Source organism: Thamnophis elegans, chromosome 1, assembly GCF_009769535.1.
Source record: "Thamnophis elegans isolate rThaEle1 chromosome 1, rThaEle1.pri, whole genome shotgun sequence".
Taxonomy (NCBI): Eukaryota; Metazoa; Chordata; class Lepidosauria; order Squamata; family Colubridae; genus Thamnophis; species Thamnophis elegans.
The window spans coordinates 25,576,686-25,599,437 of NC_045541.1; the positions used below are offsets into that span (position 1 = coordinate 25,576,686).

Consider the following 22,752-nt stretch of genomic DNA (forward strand, 5'->3'; position numbering starts at 1 on the left):
ATTTTACCCACCTCGGAAGGATGAAAGGCTGAGTCAACCCTGAGCTGGTAGATTTGAACAGCCGAACTGCAGAACTGCAGTCAGCTGAAGTAGCCTGCAGTGCTGCATTTAACCACTGTGCCACCTCGGCTCTTAACTTGCCCCAGTTGTTAAGTGAATCACTGCAGTTGTTAAGTTGGCAACCCCGGTTGTTAAGTGAATCTGGTTTCCCCGTTGACTTTGCTTATCTGAAGGTCACAAAAGGGGGTCACATCACACCAGGACACAGAAACCACCATAAATATGAACCACTTGTCAAGCATTTGAATTTGATCCTGTGACTGATGCTGCAACGGTTGTGTGAAAAATGGTCACTTTTTTCACTGCTATCCCAACTTTGAACGGTCACTAAATGGCCCGCTGTAAGTCGAGGACTACCTTTAATACACCAGAAACTGTTCTTCACTTTTGGGGGTGAGTAGCGTAAAAGAGTAGTATATCATGGTTTTCAGCAGTGGTTATTATTCTGTAGGAAACAGGATATACGTATAATCTGGAAATGGGCAATGGGAATGATAGGAAGATAAAGAGGTTATACCTTTCCAGTTATAGGTCCCTGGTGCACCAAATACAATGTAATGATTATCTCTGGTAAATGTGGCTGCAACACCTTGCTGGCAGGAGCCAAATTTCTCATGGCCCCTCAATCGGCCGTCACAGAAACTCCATTCCCCACCATCCATATACTCATCGGCGGAAATGGAAAGATCCTGACTCAGCACGTAGCATCTCCCAATGATGTCTCGGGTTTCCTGTTCCGTGTTGACATAGTACCTTTTCTCATAGCGGTGTGCACAGGTCTGTAAAGCATCAAAAGCAAATTCAATCAGTCAACAGACCTGTCTCCTCTACACATGAACAGGGCTGATTTTCCAAACAATTAACTCCGCACAGAAGGTCTGAGGATAAGTGTGTCTTTGCTTTAACCAGACGGAACCGTATCGTAAATGCGGCTTTCGCTATAAAATGTAGCAGTGCACTTCCAATCTTATGTACACTTACTTTGTTAACTGCACCTTTGGAATAGTTCATTTCATTTTGTTTATTTCAGCCATCTATATATCAATGTGCCTTGTGTGGAAAGTCCATAAATAAGATATAAGAGAGCACTCAAGACCGGTTCCCATCTCAAATGATCACAACTGTGCAAACCCTTTGAAAGAGAGGCTGCGCAATACATAGGAGGGCACACAAAACCCCACTTTCCAAATCCCTCAAGCAGGCACATCTTTTTCCAAGCTTCTGTGTGACTACTCTGGAACCTGTCCCTGGCTGTCTCTGCACATGCGTGCATATACTGTCATTCCACAATTCAAAAAGAAAAGATACATACAGCCCTGAAAATTAAAAATAAAATAAAATGGCACAACAGCACAACTACAACCTTAGAGGTAACAATGATTAAACAATAGTCTGGCAGACAAAACTATATTTTTTTCCTTTTGTTTTTGAATGCTGTGGTGGGGTAGGGCTTTATTGTGGAAATAGGAATTCAAGACTCTCGGTTCGTTGGAGGGATTACAGGTTTTTGATGGGCCGGACCTTCAAACACCTATCTGATTTCTCTTTAAAAACTTGGGGAAATCATTCCTAAGTTGCTTCATAACTTGACACCAGCACAGTGTTTCTCAACCTTAGTAACTTTAAAATTACTGTGAATGACTCCCAGAATTCTGATTGAGGAATTCTAGAGCAGAGGTCCATACATCTTAGTTTCTCAGGATGAGAAATACCAATTTAGCAGATCCATTTTTGGGAGCTTAAAAAAGTGGTTTGCGGTATATGTCCCCTTGTGGTCTTTAGGTCGTCCACCTCTGGCTCTAAAATAGTCCTCATTTAGCAATGACAATTGGGACCAGCAATTTGGTGGTTAAGTGAAGTGAAATGAAACCATGTCTGTACTTTCTTTTCCTTTACAGACCTGAAAAGGTCATAAATGTGAGGCTAGGACACAAAGTTACTTTTTCATCACTGTCAATAATTGTGAATGGTTGCTGGACAAGGCAGATGCTAAATAAGGATATGGGAAGTCTTCAATTAATGACCACTCATTTAGCAACTGTTTGAACTTACAACTGTGCTGAAAAAAGTTACTTATGACGAGTCCTCACACTTCTGGCAATTGCAGCATCTTGTGTGATCACAGTTTGAGACCTTTCCAGCCAATTTCCAACAAGCAAAGTCAGTGGAGATGCTGGAAGGTCGCAGGCCGCAAGTCACAATCATGTGATGTCTCACTCAACAGCCACAACTGGAACTGATGTTGTAAGTCAGCACGGTGGTGTGATGTTTTACCCAATAACTGCTTTGCTTAGTGATGGAATTGTCAGTGCCAATTAGAGTTGTTAAGTGAAGAGTACCTGCACCTATAAAATCAAAATAATCCTAAAGACTTGTCAATGTAAAAAAAAAACCTGAAAATAATCCTAAAGACTTGTCAATGTCAAAAAAAACCACCCAAATAATCCTCAAGATTTGTCAGTGTCAAAAAACCCAACAATGTTGAGGCTCAGAGAATATTCTCAAAACTTACCACAATTTTTCCACCTGGCCCCTGACTTTGCACAGTTACACCCATCCATTGATCTTCTTTGCTTTCTTTTTTCGGGTCAGCTAAAAAAAAAATCATTGCAAAAAAGATTTCATCTATTTCTACTATTCATTTTTATATAGTTTCTGTACAATTATGTGCAAATTATTAATACATTTTTCACTATGGATTCACTAAGTATTATTTATACCTGCTATAGTCTCTAGATGGCACTGTTTGTCTACAATATCAGTACAAAGTTTTCACTGATCAACATTACATTTAGAACCGAGATATCATTATAGTATTAAATGTGTAATGAGTTATATAATAAAATAGTAAAGAATGATATATTTGCTCATATTCCTCTTCTTCATTCTATTCATACAAATCTTTCTGTTTGTTAGGTACTTCCCCTATCCCACCACAATGAATCAAGACTCCATGTTCATTGAACATCCTCATTTCTCATTCTATTCTTGGGAATCTAACGTGTTTCCCCAAAAATAAGACAGGGTCTTATTTCCCACCCCACTCACCCCCGAAGTAAGCACTTGGGACTTATTTTCAGGAAGGTCTTATTATTTTTGAGGTGCAGGAGGCTGCGAGCATGGTCACCTCATGGCTGCTGCCGTGTTGCAATGTTTTTGGCAAGGGCTTATTTTCGGGGGAGGACTTATTTTAGCGCATGTGCTCAAGAGCCCGATTGGGCTGATTATCAGAAGAGGACTTATTTTCGGGGAATCCGGGTATGTAAGTCTAGAAAACTCAGAAATTCTTTGACTCTGCTGGTACATCATGTGCTGTTTTTGACACATAACAACCAGTGACCAGGGAATTGACACCACACTAATCTATATGCAAGATACTTTTTTTTTCTGGGACTATATATACTTTTTGAAGCATCCAGGAAACTGGCCCCTCTATCATTTACTTGAACTACATACATGTAGTTTTGAAAGAGCAAAATCTACTCAAATTGTCTTTACCCAAAAACAAGTAACAATGAAAATGGAAGCTGGAAACACTCGATAGTTGATTCTATCCACATTTAAAAGTGATAATTAAAAATAAATAAATTAGAACTGCCAAGCTGGAATCTCCCAAGAAGTTCCTAAATAAGTATTTTTATTCTGCCTAGAAAAAAAAAAACAAAGGCCCAGCTAGCTCACCTGTCTCATCAAATTTGATACGTTTGCAGGGAAGTTCTGGAGTTTCGATGTTGCAGCTGAACAAACCTCCGGTTCTGTTAGCTTGTTGCAATGGGAAAGCCTTTTGCCGAGGTGCACCAACCAGCAAGCTGTGGAAAGAAGACTAGAAGAATGTAATAGGGAACTGATAAATGAAGATGCAAATAAGGTGTCATCTCATACACTTATAAAACATTACATCCACATATGTAGCTAGTACCCCATCATTATCCCTCTGAGCCAAATACCGGAGTTGCATCTCTTCTTCCCAATTCCCTACAAAGAAACACTTTTCCTGTTTTGGAAAAAAAAAATAGCACAGGTAATCCTCAATTTACAACCACAATTGAGTCCAAAATTTCTGTTGCTAAGTGACGCATTTGTGGAGTGACGTTTGCCCCATTTTACGATGGTTCTTGCCACAGTTATTAAGTAAGTAACACGGTTGTTAAGGGAACCTGGCTTCCCCATTGACTTTGCTTGTCAGAAGGTTGCAGAAGCAGATCACATCACCCCAAGGCACAGCAACTGTCATAAATTTGAGTCGGTTACCAATCTCCTGAATTTTGATCGCATGACCATGGGAATGCAATGGCGGTCGTAAATGTGAAAAATGGCCATAAGTCACTTTTTTCACTATTGTTGTAACTTCAAACGGTCACTAAATGAACTTTTTTAAGTTGAGGACTACCTGTATTGGCATTCTTTAGCTTGCTTTAGTTTCTTGTTTAGGTATGGTTTTGCACCAGCTGTGTGCGTAAATTTTATAGAGAAGACCAAGTCCACTTTTTGCCCCAAGAGTTTCAACTTTGCTTTTCTTTGCCTGACTTACAGAGCCACCTATCTCCCATAAGGGACCCTGGGTGGCTTACAAGCAGGTGTGGGATTCAGCCGGTTTGGACCAATTCGGGCTAACCAGATGCTAATTTTACATCTGGTTCGCTGAACCAGTAGTTGCAAGGACTGGCTGGCCCCGCCCACCTCTCCCTGAGTCTCCACATGACCCATTTTGGATGCAGCACCCGCGCAGAGGCTCTGGGAGGGTGAAAAACAGGCCTCCCGGAAGTCCAGAAACTGGTGTGTTTCCTGCCTCCAGAGCTCAGGGGAGGCCGTTTTCACTCTCCTGGAGACTGGAGGAAAGCCTCTGGAGCCTGGGGAGGGCAGAAATTCCTCTCCCCCCCATTGCCGTGGTGCAGGAGGCTGAGTAGGCCATGCTCACCATGGCCATGCCCACCCAACAACCAGGCAGACAACCAGTAGTTAAAATTTTTGAAACCCACCCCTGCTTACAAAATTAGACAACAAACAAGCTAAGCAAATATAAACACACACACACACCACTATCCACAGATAAACGGTCGGACTCCGTTCACCATCTGTATGCTCATCTATCTGCCCAAACAAAACACCTGCAAAAACAATGCCTTCTAAAAGGCTAAGATTTAGAAATGGGGCAAAATAACCGGAGTCACACAAATTTTCACAGGGAAGGTGTTGCCACCAAGGAGACATGAACCTTATATTCCAAGATCTGTAGATCCTATCAGAAGAAATGCTCGTCCTCCTCTAATTTCACTGTCCTCAGTTTGCCAAATATATGGTGCCATGCCAGCCCAGCTCCTTTTGGACTTAGGAAAGTCCTTCAGGAATTCACCAATTCTGGGACTTCTGGTTACATATCACCTTAAGTACAAGTAGTCCTTGATTTAAAACCATTTATTTAGCAAATGTTTGAAGTTACAACAGTGCTGAAAAATGTGATTTAGGACCCATCCTAAAGGTATGACCATCAAACCACCCCGCAGTCATTGGTCACAATTTGAGGGGAGGCAATGGGATCACATTTATTGCATACTGTGGTCACATGATCACAATTTGTGACCTTACCAGTTGGCTTCTGACGAGCAAACTCAATGGGTGGATTTGCTTAACATTCACTTAATGATCACCTGCTTTGCTTAACAACTGTGGTAAAAACTTGATGATTATGGTCCATTTAAGAAACCATAGCTAATATTTCTAAGGTGCAGATGATAGATCAGTGATGGCTAACCTTTTTGTTTTTGGGTGTCAAAAATGCAAGGGCGCGTGCACGGTAGCATGCGCACGTGCCAGCACCCATAATGCAAAGCGCCCCCCACAGGTGCATGCATGCACAAACACCTCCACTTGCACGCCGTATTGCTCACCTCCAAGCTGAGCTTGGTATTCTCTTGCGGGGAGAGGCCATTTTCGCCCTGCCCAGGCTTCAGGAAACCCTCCAGAGGCTGGGGAGGGTGAAAAATGGGCCCAACAGGCAAACCAGAAGTTCTGTTGGCCTGTTGGGCCCATTTTTCACCCTCCCCAGGCTCCGGAAGCTTTCCTAAAGCCTGGGGAGGGCGAAAACGGCCTCCCCCACCCTCCAGAAGGCTGAAAATCAGCTGGTCAGTGTGCACATACACACTGGAGCTGACAGCTCATGTGCCAGCAGATATGGCTCCACGTGCCACTGTGCCGTAGGTTCGCCATCAGGGTGATAGGCCTAAAATACATCTTAATGTGAGCATTAGTGCAAATAGGCAACCAATGATGTAAGCGTATCCCCTGATTAAAAGCAGAAGTGAAGTAAATCCACAAGACAGGAGAAAAACCAATAGAAACGATAGCTGCAACTATTTATGTCTGAATACATGATACATCTCATTGGGTGCCATGTTGTTTCGTTTCACTTCATCCTATTCAGATACTACAAAAATATTCCCAAATTAACTCCAGTGACTCCAAGTAAAGCCAGGATCATCTACTGAAACCTGTGATTTTAAAATCATTGGCTTTTTCATCAGATGAGAAAATCACACGTTAAAGTGAAATGAATCATTGTGCTGTGTTTTTTTTCAGATGCCGTGAATGGCTTGTCTCATCTCCTCATAGCATTAAGGAACTCTGGGGTTTTGTTACATTGTGAGAATTTGTTGCTCTCCAAATTGGTAAATTACTTCATGCTAGACATACTGGTGGTTTCCAATAAGGTATTATTATTTTTTCTACTGTGTTATTTTTCCATCTGATTTATCTCATATACTGTATATTTAGCTTAAAGAGAGGGGGGAAATCACAAAAACAATGGCTATGTGATATGTACTGTATATGTTCAAGCTACAAAATAAGAAACAATTCTCATAATAGATGGCACAATGAGCATAAACTGTATACACACATTACTTTAAAAAAAAAAAACCTCTGCATGTTTTAAGAATTAGAAACAATTGGCCCTTTAATGCTTCCTTTCCCTTTAACAAAGCTCCAGCACAGTGACAAGCAAGCAGGACAGAAGGGTGAACATATCCCAGAATCCCTACAATGGACATGGTTTCTGTGGCCCTGTCGGCACCAAGGGGAAGCAAAGAGGAATAAACATTAGTGGAACGGACAAGAAACTCTGTGAGGTTTGCCAGACAAAAAGAACAGAGCAAGAAATTCATATGTGTAAAGCTGATAAATTCATCACATACATGTTCTCACACGGGACTAAAGGGTAGAAGGGTTACAATCTGAATGAAAGCCATCCCTTAGTGTTGGAATCTGCTGGTGGCTTAGGGGCTAAAATGTACAATATTTAAAACAGAAAACAATAGACAGTATTTTATATGCACTGTGTATGCACATATATACACACTATAAAGGAATCAAGAAAACAATTATAAATCCATCTTGGCACAAAACTATCACTATGTATGTAACTTTTGTGCATGTAACTGGTAGGATTCAGCCGATACGGACCAGTTGTTTCAGCAACCAGTTGGCTCCGCCCACCCGCCCCTGCTCTATTCTGTCCTATATTTCCTTTGTGTGAAGCCACATCTCAGCTGTTTTACTCATGTCATGGGGCTGCAGGAAAAGGTAAGATTTAGTCCTGATTTCAAACTTAATGCATGCACGCAAAGTGAACCTGTTCTTCCACCAGTTGAATCCCACCACTGTGTATACACCTGAGCAAATCATCTCAAAAGTGCTTCAGGAAAGTATGAATGAAATCCATCTAGTGTAGTACTCTAGCTCCTCTTTGGGATCTGCAATACATTGAACATGTAGTCTCAGGTAAGAAGAGACTCTCAATTTAGCAGAAAAGCACATATGCATTTCATGCTAAATGTTCCAAAATCTGTCTCAAGTCATCGTTAATAGTTAAAGAGCTAATCAGATTTGGAAGTTCTGATCCACACAGAAGCTTCACATATTCCAATTTTACTGGTGAATTTTTGGACTTCCAGGGAAGAAATGGCTGAGGATAGCTTTGCTAAGAATGAAGTCTACAACTGTGGCAGAATAAAGAGCCAGTGAGCTTTTCATAACTTCTCTCTGGACAGGGAGAGAACTTGAGATCACCCACAAGTGCTCCAGACAGTTGCTGCCCCTTGTGAGGAGACTGCAAGACAGAGGTCTCTGGTGGGCTTAGAGCTCTGAGAGATAAGGGAACGCCATCTTAGCTAAAACTGCAGTTAATATCTTTCCAAAGGACATTGTGTTTGCATATTTCCTTTTCTAAACACTTTTGGAAATTGCTTATTAACTGCTTTTCAGCTGTTAGGAGCATAACAGCCGAGGTGGCGCAGTGGTTAGGGTGCAGTACTGCAGGCTACTTCAGCTGACTGTTATCTGCAACTCAGCGGTTCAAATCTCACCGGCTCAGGGTTGACTCAGCCTTCCATCCTTCCGAGGTGGGTAAAATGAGGACCCGGGTTGTTGTTGGGGGGCAATATGCTGACTCTGTAAACCGCTTAGAGAGGGCTGAAAGCCCTATGAAGCAGTATATAAGTCTAACTGCTATTGCTATTTGGAGCAAAAGTCTGAAAACATCATATGAATCTCCTTCAATCCTTAGCCAAAAAAAGAAATTTAAATACAAGTTTAAGGATTTAAGTAAATAAAATATTTTGTGATGAATAAAAGGGTGACTATAGATTGATTTTGTAAATCAATTATACCAAGAATTCAGATGCATTTGAAATAAGATTTTGAATTAATTATAAGAATCCTTCCCATTGGAAAGTGAATATTCAAGAATTTGAATTCTTAATAAAAATGATAGGATGGGACTATGAAGACTGACACAGGAAACCAGAAGGAACTGAAGATTATAGTTAAAGGAGAAAAACTCTTAAAAGTTTATTTACGAATACAGAATGAAGCAAATACTTTAACATTAAGAATATTTGTGAACAACAGACCCAGAAGTTAATTTTAGGAGTTTCTCCCATTATAGATTGATTGTCTTTAAAACATGATGAATCTAGGAGGGAGATTGGTGGTCTCTGAGTATCATATGTAACAATGTTATGGAAGAGGAACAAAGTAGAAAGTCTACTTTCCTATCAATGCAACTGATCTGAAAGTGGATTTTTAAAAGACAGGCTCCAAGAATTATACGGAAAAAGTGATCTGGATCTTTCTTGCAGTAGATTTACAAAGGAGATTTCTTAAAGTCTTGACGGGTTTTGTGTGAAATTGTGAGACAAAGAAAAAAAATGAAAATAAATCAAGACCTAGCACATTATTGAAAGGCCAAATCAGATCAGATTAGAGATTTCAAGGAATATGAGAGAAGTGATAAATTGCTAAAAAAAATTATACTTACGATGAAGGGAGAAGTAATGTTTATGTTTCCTTTTTGCTTTACTAAATTATTATTATTGCTTTGTTTTTCTTTCTTTCTGCAGTTCTTTTCATTCATTCATTCATCATCATATGCATAATTTATGCGTCCCCATCTCCATTTCATGTTATGCCACACTTGGAATGGTTTCTTATTGGTTTAATGCTCCAGAGCAAATCATAACTGATTTAAGGGCCACCAACCAAATTTCACACATCATCTTAAACCAAAATAAAATAGCCATACCATGGTGCAGAACAGTGTGTGATTGCCTCTGTCAGACTAAATGCTTCATTTTTATTTGTCCGACTCCTCTTGACTTTTATTACATCCACCTCTTCACTTCCTTGAAAAGGAAATGCTCAAGTTCTTTTAGATATGTCTCCTTGAAAATTAATTTCTCTAAGAGCACATTCCAGCAAGATTTATTTCCTAATAAGTGTGCACATGACTGGAATAAATAAACTAGGGACGTAGTGGCTCAGTGGCTAAGATGATGCGCTTGTCGATCAGAAAGGTGGGCAGTTCGGCAGTTCAAATCCCTGTTACTTGTCCCAGTTTCTGTCAACCTAGCAGTTCAAAAACATGTAAAAATGCAAGTAGAAAAAACAGGAACCACTTTTGGTGGGAAGGTAACAGCTTTCCATGTGCCTTCAGTGTTTAGTCATGCCGGCCACATGACGGAGATATCTTCAGACAGTGCTGGCTCTTTGGCTTTGAAACGGAGATGAGCACCACCCCCTAGAGTCAGGAACGACTAGCACTTTTGTGCGAGGGGAAACCTGAACCTTTACCTTACTAAAATAGTCAGTGGCTGTCACTACCTTAAAATATATAAACTTTTTTCCCATTGTACAAAAATAAGTACAAAGAGAAAAATGTTTATAAGATGTTGCAGATTTTTTTTAAGAAAAAGCAATAACAAAGGAGAAATCAAGGTGAAATTTATCACATGTTATTTTTAGGCATGCTAAAAGCAACTAGCTGCCAGGTTTGGGTGTTTCCCAGACAAATATGTACTTCCTTTTGAATTCCAACCCACCCAGACAGTGTGTGAACGTGTCAAATTGATTGGATTTGTCTCAGGAAAATGTGTAGAGCAATTCAAAAATGTCTTAATCGCTTCATTTAAAGAAAATAGTTGTAAAGACTTGACCAATGCTAGTGAATAAAATAATTTTAGCCATGAATAAATTGAAGGTTCTCCGGAGATTGCTGAACTGTATCTGCCAGAATCCTTAACCACTGCCCTCCTGGCTACACTGAATGGACAGCTGTAGTTCACACATGTTTGCAAGGTTTTCTGAGGTTTGTTGTGGAATCAAATGACCATCTTGGAAACAGACTGCTAAACCAGATGGGCCAGGGATCCAATCCAGAAGTGGTATTCTGCTGGTTCGCCCAAACTGTTAGCGGAAATCGTGGGTGGCCCCACTCACTCACCCCAGCTCTATGGCATCCCATTTAGGCCCTTTTTTTAACCAAAGCACATATGCGGAAGGCTGAGTGCATGCGTGGTACACATGCCCCTCACATTTGTGAACCAGTAGTGAAGGTAAATGAATGCCACCCTTGATCCAATCCACCAGGAAGTTATTGAAGCGGTCCTTAGGTATTAATGTGTTATAAGGCAATATACTGTATTTAGCCAGAAGTAAGCCATAAAATTCTCCATCCCAGCCTTTCTCAGAAGTGCCCATCAGAGATGTATTTCATCTAATAGCAAACCTTAAGATTGGCAGGAAGATATTCTGGACTACAATAAATCCTATTCAACACCAACCATGCAAGTCAAAATAAAGTTTAAACGATGTGTGTGTCATGACACCATTGCACAAATAATCTTCCAACTCTTAATCTTCAGGAATTACGCAGATTATTTTTGGAATGTTTACAACCAGGGTATACCGGAAGAAAATATCCTATTTGTCAAAAATGTCAGGAAATCAAAGTTGCCTCTAAATAGGAGCCTTTTCTTGGAAACAAAGCGTGATTCAACTGACGTACAAAGAAGGATATATACATTTCCTTCTTTGGTTCGGCTGATTATCCGTGATCCTCCCACAGCAGAAGACTTCTGAGCAAACTGGGAATTTTCATACAAGACATTCAAGCAATAATAGGAATGCAGTGATTCTACCAGACAATAATAAGAATGGCTGTTAGGGGTAATAGACTATCATTCATCTTGGATAGTAAATGACACTTTCTATTGTCAGCTGCTAAAATATTCATCTTTGGTAAGGGATATGGACTCCAGCAATGCATGATCTGTCCTGCCACCTCCCCAGGTACACTACATTACAAATAGTTGTGCACAATCTTTGCTCAGATCAAGAGCTATTCTTGGCTTTTGAACAGCATGCTGGGAGTTGAAGCAGAACAGGACAAAATAGGAATAAAAATGATTAATCAACTAAAATGTTAAAATGATTAAACTAAAAGTAAATGTTATTAATTAAACTGTGCCAATATGATTATTCTCCAAATATAATTAGTTAGGTCCCCTTTGGTGACGCTAAAAATAGAATTCAATGGAAGCTTCTAGACTACATCCAAAGCTTTATGGGAGGTTGAAAGTTGTATAGCTTTGAGTAACAATAATGGAGGGGGGGATGATCTAACGTGTCTGGGAAAGTATTTAGACTAATTGTTTATAATTTTGTTACAAATAGTCCAGGAAACTGGTAAGCTTCAGTGCCAGACATTTACAAGTAATGTCACTTGCTTACCCATATATGCATCCCTTGATTTGTAACTGCCCACCTGAATACACCACCAGCCATCTCTGCCTTCATATGGCTGATGAACAATTATCATTAACAGAATAACAGAGTTGGAAGGGACTTTGGAGGTCTTCTAGTCCAACTCCCTGCTCAGGTAGGAAACCGTATACCATTTTACACAAAGGGTTGTCCAATCTCTTCTTTAAAATCTTTAGGGTCCCACAACTTCTGAAGCCAACTCATTCCACATATTAATTGTTCCAACTGTCAGGAAATTTCTCCTTAGTTCCAGGTTGGTTCTCTCCTTTATTAGTTTCCATTCATTGCTTCTGGCCCTGTCCTCAGGTGCTTTGGAGAATAAAATATTCTCTAACAAGTCAAGACATACACTGCAGCTGATTTAAAGTTAAAATGAATTCATGCTTGAGCGTAGCTGTTTTTTAAAGGTCTCCTTCAGGAGAAGGTCTTTTATAGAGCCTAATTTTTATTCTGCTTCCATCTGGCATTGAGTTTATTAGTTTGGGAATGATGTCTCCTTCGCCAACCTTCAATCTGCTTTGGGGCTCAGGGCAACCCATTTCATTTCAATTCTGGCAAAACATTGGCTACTTCTGTGAGAAACCGTCTGCCTAATTGTCTTGTAAAGGAGTAAAAAAAGGCTTGGTGGAGCCACTGGCTAGATGTTTAGCAGAAAAGAAAGAGTGAGTTTGGAATTTGGCCTATCCAGCTGCTTCCATAATGGAGTTGTGACTTGAAGGAGCCAAGCACCTTTAGTAGAATGGCCATGCTTCATTTTTCTTGAGGGGGAGAAGGGGAAACCATGGGAACTCAGTCCAGAAAACATTCTGCTCTTCTCCCTTTACAAGATGTAGCATTTATAAGGAAACCGCAAACTAGTTTTCTTGCTACAGCCAAGGCGTGTGTGGTGGGAAGCAGCCATTTCCTGCAACCCACCAGTAACTCAGTTATGGTTCCAGAACCTCAGATTGACTGGCTGAATTTTGACAACAGGATTTTGGGCCATTTTTAAGGCATATGTAGGCTCAAGATGAGATATGTGTTCATTTGGGAGATTCCTATCTTACCTTTCATTCAGGAGCCAGAATGGGAAAACCTGGCCTTCCTCTGTTTTTTCCTCACAACCATATGAGATAAATAGAGCTAAGAGAGAATGATTCGCTTAATAAAAAATATTAAATTGGTCCATCAGAGTCTACCATCTTCATTTTCATTTCAACATTTTTATGCTCATTCTGGTTTTATGTATTTATTATAAGCATTGAAAGGCATTTTGTTAATCAGTGAATCAAATAACAAAAGATTTATGATTGGAAAGGAAAACGTTACAGTAATATTATTCATTTCTGGGAATGAACCTCAAGAAGGACTAGCCATGGACCTCCTCTTAGAATGGGAGGGCATCCCAAAGTAAAAGAAAGAAATTTGTACTTATTTTTCTGTACCAATTCTGAGAGGGACTCTGCTCAGGGTGTCACTAAAGAAGGACAAGGAGGCCAAGTGTCAATTTAAATCAACAAAACTCTAAATTAGCTTTTGACAACCTAATAATTATGTGGTAAACACAACATGCACAGCTACCCTGGCCAATGACTACATCGGGTAAGGATAACAAATTGGGGAAGGATATTTTGGACCTAGTTAGGCTATCTGAAGGGCTTTTGTCCATCACATAAAGCATTCTTCAAAAGTGCGATGTCTTGTCTTTCAATCATATGGCCTTCTTGGTGATGGACCCTTATTTGAGCCAACTAAAATCACAGTGGTTCATATCAAGTCTTTGGCTGTGTTTTTTTTTATGCTCCATTTAATCATGAATTTTTTGTTTAATCATCATCATCATGATGCTTTATTGTATTTTAGTGTCAACTCCTGGACTTTCTCTAGCAAACAGGTGAATGGATTAGCTGGAAAAAGCCAAAAGTCAAACCCACCCTCAGCCTTAGGAAATCTTTGGCTGATTATTGGCTAGTCACCCTCTCTTCAATCAATTTCATGTGTTTATTACTTTGGGCTGTGTGTGTGAAAAAGAAAGAGATAGTGTTGAGCTGATGGAAGGAAAGGCAAGCTAATGAATGACTACTTAGAGAGCGGTAGTCTGTGTTAAGTTTGCACTTACTACTTCCTACCTCTATTCCATCTCATTTTTACATTATTGTACAAATTTAAAAAGAAAAAAAACTATGCCAACATTTGTGTTTTTCCTCATAAAAGCTATGTTTATAATTGCATTTGGAATGAAAGGCTATTATCTCTGTGCCAAAAGATGTATTTCAAAAGGTGTGTCAGTGTATTTTAAACCACCATGAAACCCAAAGGCAAACAATAGTACATTCCAATCCTCACATTAGTGTAGGAGAACCTTCTCCAACCGAGTGACCTCCAGCCCTGTTGGGATTGTTGTTGCTCAGATTTCTAGCCAGCGTAGTTAAAGAATTCTGGGAGTTGGGCTAACTATGTAAGAGAAAGGGCATCAGGTTAAGAAAGGCTGACCTAAAAAACCATTTAATCCTCTTGCGGAGGAATTTACAAACAATGCATTTTGCAAGCACATCATATCAGACACCCTACTTAAGACTCTTGGCTAGCTGGAAATAAGAGGGAGAGAGAATATTTTATATTGAAACATAATTTCTTCAATGCTGCAAAGGTGCACAAGGGAAGCTCAGTTAATACCATTCTTTTAATCTCCCTGAAATTTCAAGCCACAGTGCACATAAAAAGAAATAGGAATATGATGGCCGGGCAGGCTTGGGAAAGAAGCAAAAACAGCCTTATTTTTTCCACAAGCTCAGCAAAAGACTTTTTAGAAGACTTTTTGACCGTATTCCATTATGGTTCAAATTCTCAGCTCACATCTGTGCTTATTAGAATAGCTTTGAAAGCACTGATTTTTTTTAAAAAACAAAAGAACCAATTAGATAGCAGCTATATAAAAAAGAAAAAGAACTCTGCAAGGTTTAGGAAAATCACTGAATTGTGCTTCATGTCGCTAGCTCTAAGGCAAAATTTCCATCTGCCCAGCAACTTGAAAAAAAAAACCACAACAGCTATTCTGGACTTGAACCTCTAAATAAGGGGTGTCAAAGTCTCATCAACATGGTGGTGTCACATGACATATTGCAACTTTTTTTCCCTCTCACTAAACCAGGCGTGGCCAGCACACGCATCTGACCTGACAGCAGAGAATTTGAGAGCCCTGCTCTAAATCAAGAACAAGCATTTTAAACTCTTTATATTGTCCCAAAAAGTAGCAACATCAAAAAAAAAAAGTTGTGAGTCTATTTCATGGATTTGTCTTTGTGTGGATAGTATAGGGAGTAGAGCATAGGTGGTATTCAGCAGGTTCTGACCAGTTCTGGAAAACCAGGAGTGGAAATTGTGAGTAGTTCGGAGAACCGGTAAATATCACCTCTGACTGTCCCCGCCCCTATCTCTTCTATGCCTCCCGAGCCTCAGCTGATTAGGAGGAAATGTGGATTTTGCAGTGACCTTCCCCTGGAGTGCGGAAGCAATGGAGATTTTACAGTATTCTTCCCCTGCCACACCCACCAAGCCACGCTTACCAAGCCACGCCCATAGAACCGGTAATAAAAATGTTGAGTCCCACCACTGGAGTAGAGCAGTGATGGCAAACCTTTTTTGGCTTGTGTGCCAAAAGTGGAGGAGCACAGGGGGATCGTGCACGGGCATGCCACACATACGGACGCTTTCGTCCTCTGCGCACATGCATGCACAACCAGTGTTTCCTTCCCCCCCCCCCGTGTTTTTTCCGTGCTTTTTTTGCCCACCCTCCAGAGGCTTTCTAAGATCCTAGGGAGGGTGAAAATAGCCTCCTCCTCCCCCCCCCCCCAGAGGCTTCAGGAGCTTCCCTGAAGTCTCCGGAAAGCGAAAAACCGGCCCTATGGGCAAACTAGAAGTTCGGGAATAGCAATAGCAGTTAGACTTATATACCGCTTCATAGGGCTTCCAGCCCTCTCTAAGCGGTTTACAGAGTCAGCATATCGCCTTCCGGTTTGGCCGCAGTCCTGTTTTTTGCCCTCCGGATCCTTCAGGAGGCTTGTTTGTTTTATGCTCCATTTAATCATGAATTGTTTGTTTAATCATCATCATCATGATGCTTTATTGTATTTTAGTGTCATCTCTTGGACTTTCTCTAGCAAACAGGTGAATGGGAAGCCTCTGGAGGGTGAAAAACAGCCTCAAAAGAAAGCTGAAGTCAGCTGGCCAGCGCATGCATGCACACTGGAGCTGACAGGGTAACGCCTCATGTGCCCTAACAAATGGCTCCGCATGCCACCTGTGGCACCCATGCCATAGGTTCGCCATCACGGGAGTAGAGGTTTAGTCCAACTATTCCAAAGGTTGCTGGTTGAGGAGAATGGTCCATAGTCAATACCATGGATAGGAAATCAAGGAATACCCATGACCCAACAAATGCACGCTCGACTAAACCACGTCGCCAAAACCGCGATGTCATCAATGCGCCGACAACAGCGCGCCGACAGAAGCGCGATTTAAGTTAAGGTAAGGGTTAGATTCAGGGTTAATTTTAGGGTTAGGGTTAGGGTTAGCTTTTGAATGCTAGTAAAAGTTTATTTTGTTGCATCACGTTTTAAGCAGTTGACAGTTGACAGCCTTTTGAATTGCGCGCGATTGCGTCGGCGCGGAGATATCGGCATGCTAGTGTTGCATTTTGCTTAGCGCTTCAGACAGCGTGGATTAGACGTCCGCAGTTTTGCCGGCGTAGAGAAGGGTTTTGCGCTTTTGTCGGTGAACCAGGAATACCTGCACACAATTCTTTCATGTTGATCATGCTAGTTAGAAATGGTCAGAACTGAAGTTCAAAACATCTGAAGAGGAACATTGTTCAACAAGCTTTCCCATTCCCCGCTTTGCAGTGCAATTCATTCTTCAATATTACCCCATCGGTAACAATGTATGTTCAATTACTTTATCTTTCTATAGAAGTTTATAGCATTCCTTAGGAAAACTCATGCCAACCATTAGAGTTTATGTAATAGATGAGGTTTATTAGAACACAGCTGCACAAACAAGAGCACCTGTGCTTGACTTATTAAAGCAACCATCTAGGTATCCTCCCAGAGAAATTCAAGGGGGAGACTTACTTGATTATACATGTAACTACAGCAGCGAGAATCGTATCTGCCCCAAATTGGAAATTAAATAAGCTACCAACAGATGAAGAGATAATAAAAAAGATATTAGATTGTATGGAGATGAATAGGTTGACAATGAAAATAAAGGATAAAGAGGAATCGGAGTACTTCAAGACATGGGGAAGATTTTATGATTAGCTAGAGAAAGGAAACTAGAAAAGAAAGTAGGGAGAAGATATAGAATCCAGATGATGCACTATTAAATGGAAAAGGGGGGGAAGAAGGGGGAAACTATAAAGAAAATATTAAATATACAAGTATATATTCAAGAGCGAAGGTAAGGGAATAAGAAATGATACCAAATTATATTTGGGTTTGTGGAAATACCATCCCAAGGAAACATAAACTGAGATATGAAAGAGACACCTACAATAGAAAAGAAAGGGAGAGAGGAGGAGAGAATGAAAGGAAAACGGGCGAAAAGAAGAAAGAGGTAAGGAGAATAGGATGGAAGAGAGAGGAAGAGAAGGAGAGGGGGTAGGAAGGGAAAGAGGAAAAGTAGGAGAAAGGTAAAGGACGGAGAGGAGGAAGGAAGAAAGTAGAGAAGAGAGGGAGAAAGAAAGGGAAAATAAGGTGGTGTTACAACAGGAGGAAGGGGTGGTAAATAAAGCAACCCAAACTGCATATTATAATCTATTAAATGAAATAATAAATGTATAATAATAACAAATGTAAAGAAGAATAATTATGTGAATGTATACTTAAATGGTATGTCAGAGAACAACAAATAAAAAATTTCTAGAAATAAAAGCCAAAAAAAAGAAGCTGTCTCTTTTTCTTAGGATTGAATGGTTTATACCAAGGATCTCCAACCTTGTCAACTTTAAGCCTGGCGGAGTTCAACTCCCAGAATTCTGGGAGTTGAAGTCCGCCAGGCTTAAAGTTGACATGGTTGGAGACCCCTGGTTTATACAACAGAAGCACAATACTGGAAAAGGATTTTTAAAAGTCAGAGAGATTCATATTGCCACATATTCCAAAGCATCTCTTCTAAAGCAAATCTAAAGGATTTGCATCTTTTCTTCCCTATTCTATTTTATTTTCTGTCCTCTTTTCCTGTTATTTGAGCTCTCTCAAAATTCTGAATATTCACCTTTTATGAAGAAACAAATTCATCTCTAACCTTCTCAATGTACATTTTAACAATATAATGTCATACAAAGTGAAGAATTTTAATAGAGAGACCTGGCTTTATATTCCTTTGTCTTTGGGGGGAAAGCAAAATTTTAAAGAATCTTATATAGTTTTTTTAACCATACAACCCTACGCACTCTGCTAATTTTACTATCAAAATATTGGGTAGAGAACTGTAGCCCTACATCTATTTTTGGCTTCTACTTGACATGTAGCAGCTATTATAAAACATGTGATATCTTGTTCACACCCTGAGCTGACTTTACCACATCCTCTGGTGTCCTTCCCCTTGACGCTCCCTAAGACAACACTGGAATTTGAACTAGGGTATTATGGCCCATTATTTATTTATGTTTCAACTGTAATATATACCTATAATCAGATCAGAATGATTCAAGTTTCTCTAAATATTGTATATCAAAATTTTACTTGTAGAATTCATTTAGTCATCTAGTATTAATATTTATTGGCTTCATCAATTTTAGAAATTGTATTCATTTTCTGATTTATATGGTTTTGGTTTTTAATGGTAATCAGGCATTACCAATAGCAATATAGACAAATTAAGAGAAAAATTAAGGACTAGAGAAGCAAATTTATACATGGACTAGTGGAGAATTTCAACATTAGGGTTGCTCAAAAGTTGTGACATGCCTTGTGGATAGTTAAGATATTTTTGTTACTTTGTGGTGGCTTACTGGCTAAGATGCTGAGCTTGTCGATCAGAAAGGTCGGCAGTTCAGTGGTTTGAATCCCTAGTGCCGTGTAACGGAGTGAACTCCCATTACTTGTCCCAGCTTCTGCCTACCTAGCAATTCGAAAGCATGTAAAAATGCAAGTAGAAAAATAGGAACCACCTTTGGGGGGATGTAACAGTGCTCCGTGTGCCTTCGACGTTAAGTCATGCAGGCCACATGACCATGGAGACGTCTTTGGACAGCACTGGCTCTTTGGCTTTGAAATGGAGATGAGCACCACCCCCTAGAACAACTAGCACATATGTGCGAGGGGAACCTTTATCTTTTACGTAATATAACGTAGATGTGTTTGGTAGGTAACTACATAAATATCTAACTTTTTAACATTTTGTTTCATTTGCACCAGGGAACCAGAGACAATCATGGAAGTATATCCAAGTATTTAAAAAAATCTGACCCCTACTTAAAAATTTTAGGGACAATAATCAGGCCACACATAAGTAGAACCACTGAAACCAGTAGAAGTTGACCATATGACATTAATTCCTCTGGATTTCCGTAGACCTATTACACGTAGCTAGTTCTGGATCCAACCCAAAATATATAAGTGTGTCCTCTGTCTAGACATTTCCAAGATTAATTTTTAGAAACATTTTCTCATACTATGAGAACATCATTTAAGGCCTACCTGACTTCACAAAGCTGATTTATATATGCTAATGAAGTAAGAAATACATTGATCTTACATGCACTAGCCTCAGGCTGCCTCTGCCAATTCCGTACACAAATGAAATTGAAGGAAGCACTGTGAAAATTTTTAATACACTTAGAGTTTTGTTCTGTTTGGTTCTGTTTTCCAGAAGTCATCTCAATTAAAATAAATACCAATCATGTACTTCAATGTCATTATCACAGTGCAACTGTGCCTTTCCAAAAAAAAGGGGAGGGAAGAAAAAGAATATTAAAGAGAACATAAAAACTGCCCCGGCTTCAAATAAAATTTAACCTGTGGGACCTCAGGGTACTTGAGAGACCGCCTCCTGCCAATTACCTCCTTACGACCTATTAGATCACACAGATTAGGCCTCCTCCGAGTTCCATCCACCAATCAGTGTCGACTGGCAACTACGCGGAGGAGAGCCTTTTCAGTAGTAGCTCCGACCCTTTGGAACGATCTCCCCGTGGAGATTCGTACCCTCACCACCCTCCAGACCTTCCGCACAGCCCTCAAGATCTGGCTATCCCGTCAGGCCTGGGGTTAAAGATTATAATCCGTCCCCTCCCGAATGATGAATGAATGTTGCTTCTATTTTTAATTACGTATTGTTATTATATGTCATTGTGTGTACTCCCTTCCCTATACGTTGTAAGCCGCCCTGAGTCCCCTCAGGGAAAAGGGCGGCCTATAAATAAATTTATCTACAATCTACAATCTACTTGGTTACCCCTCAATTCACATGCTTTTATGGCTTTTACTTATCTCCTACATGTTCAAATAATCTAGTCTGCCATAACTTAATCTGTCAATTCATATTACAGTCAGTCAGATGCCCAAACTAAATAAGATATTGTTACCGTGTTTCCCCGAAAATAAGACAGGGTCTTGTTTTCTTTTGAGATCCCCCCCCCAAAATAAGCCCTCAGCCTTATTTTTGGGGAGGTCTTATTATTTTTGAGGTGCCGGAGATGGTGAATGTGGTCATCTCATGGCTGCTGCTGTGTTGCAATATTTTCAGGGAGGGCTTATTTTCGGAGGACTTATTTTAGCACATGCGCTCAAAAACCCAATTGGGGTTTATTATCCAGGGAGGTCTTACTTTCAGGGAAACAGGGTAGTACAAAATAGACAATTGTGATTCCTAATTACAGTTCAGAAGCAATACACAAAGAGATCCCTGGTGCACAAGGGTATAGTCAAGGTGTGATTGCAGCTGTCGGCAAGAACGGGGGTGTGCATGACAATCCAGCATTATGACATCATGATTCAGATAACAAGATTTATATATTTCTAATACTTTTGCACAATGACATCATGGCATACTAGTTGCCCTATCTAAATTATCCTGCAGACATAACATTCTAGTGACACCCATTCTAAAACTAATTAGAAAATTAGAAAAACCAAATAATGATTTTAATAGTTTCTGAAGCTAATTTCACCTTTGGCTAATTTCTAAGGCTGTAGGGTATCCTTTCAAGTAATCTGATCCTGGCCATTCAGGCCGTGAAAGACCGATGTGTTAAATTGTGTCAAGAGATGAATAGGCAAACCTGTGCAGGTACAAATCAGTTGTCATATGAACTTAATGCCTGATTCCCACAAGCCTTGTGGGAGCTGAAATTCTGTCCCAGGTGAAATTACAAGACTCATTTTAAAGACAATTCTATGCAAAGAGCTCCATGGAGGGTGGATGCAACCAGGTAGAGTTACATGGCAGGAATACTTATAAGCCTCCATCTCACAAAACAGTCTACAACTAAATTTCCATCTAAGCCCTCCTCCTCTTCTGGTTTCTTAATTAGGACATCTCCCTGAAGGGATTGCCATTACATATATAGGTTTTTATTTAAACTTCTACATTATTGAATCTACTCAGATTCTCTATGACTTACAAGAATGATGTATATCGACAAATTACAACACCCAAAGCATACACTAAAACTGTGATGGCGAACCTATGGCACGCGTGCCACAGGTGGTACCCGGAGCCCTCTCTGCGGGCACACGAGCCATCACCCAGCTCAGCTCCACCACGCATGTGCGCACGCCTCTCACCAGGCAGCTGATTTTTGGTTCTCTGCCACACGTGTGGGAGATGGGCATGCATGCATGGGGGTGGTGAGGATAGCGTGCGCATGCACGGCGGGCTGGGGGAGTGCAGAACCCCCCATGCCCCATTTTTGGTCCCAGGAGGCTTCAGGGAGGACCGAAACAAGCCACGGGGGGAGCACGCACATGTGTGGGTGGTGCGGGGTGCATGGAGTGTTGCACATGCATGTTCAGAGGGCGAGCACAGGGGGTGTCATGCGCGCATTGTGTAATGAGGGTCACAAGCCCAAAGATCAGATCTAGTTGCCCAAATAGGGCCAGTATACCAACATATCTCATTGGTATATGTTGGCTGGTATACTAACCTATACCAACAGGAAGCAAAGTTATCTCTGCAGCCCAGCTTAACACATAGACATTCACCCATCTCAACGCATAGGCAAGAGGTGTTTTAAGGTGAGAGAATTGTCATGAATCTTGAACTCGGAGTCAAAGCTACTGAAGGACCCAAAACACAGGAGAGTAGATTACTGAAATAATAATACCATTACCCTCACCCAACTAGTTTTGATAATACACACTAAATATTTTGCCCATCTTTCATAAAATCTGGCTGTATCAGCTTTGATTAGCATGGCTGATCTTGTGGCAGAATGACCAGGGTTCGTGGAATCCGGTCCGCATAAACAAGCAAAGCCCCATCCGCAGGATGCAGAAAAGCACACCAAACCGCGCCCCTTCTGGTCCGGGGAAACACCTTTCCTCATAGAACCAGTCCCTGGTGGCCAAAAGGTTGGGGGCCACTGAAATAAGCCATATTAATGGCTTAGCACAG

General features: G+C 40.5%; 1 protein-coding gene across 2 annotated transcripts in view; it reads right to left on the minus strand.

Moving 5' to 3' along the window:
- ITGA6 (integrin subunit alpha 6) overlaps window positions 1-22,752 on the minus strand; it is a 72,900-nt gene that overhangs the window by 39,894 nt on the left and 10,254 nt on the right. For both annotated transcript variants that reach the window (XM_032215263.1, XM_032215272.1), the window contains exons 2-4: window positions 3,742-3,869; window positions 2,573-2,652; window positions 578-839 (exon numbers count right to left, since the gene is read on the minus strand). In XM_032215263.1, the coding sequence (XP_032071154.1) occupies window positions 578-839; window positions 2,573-2,652; window positions 3,742-3,869 (470 nt within the window). The remainder of the gene's footprint in view (window positions 1-577; window positions 840-2,572; window positions 2,653-3,741; window positions 3,870-22,752) is intronic.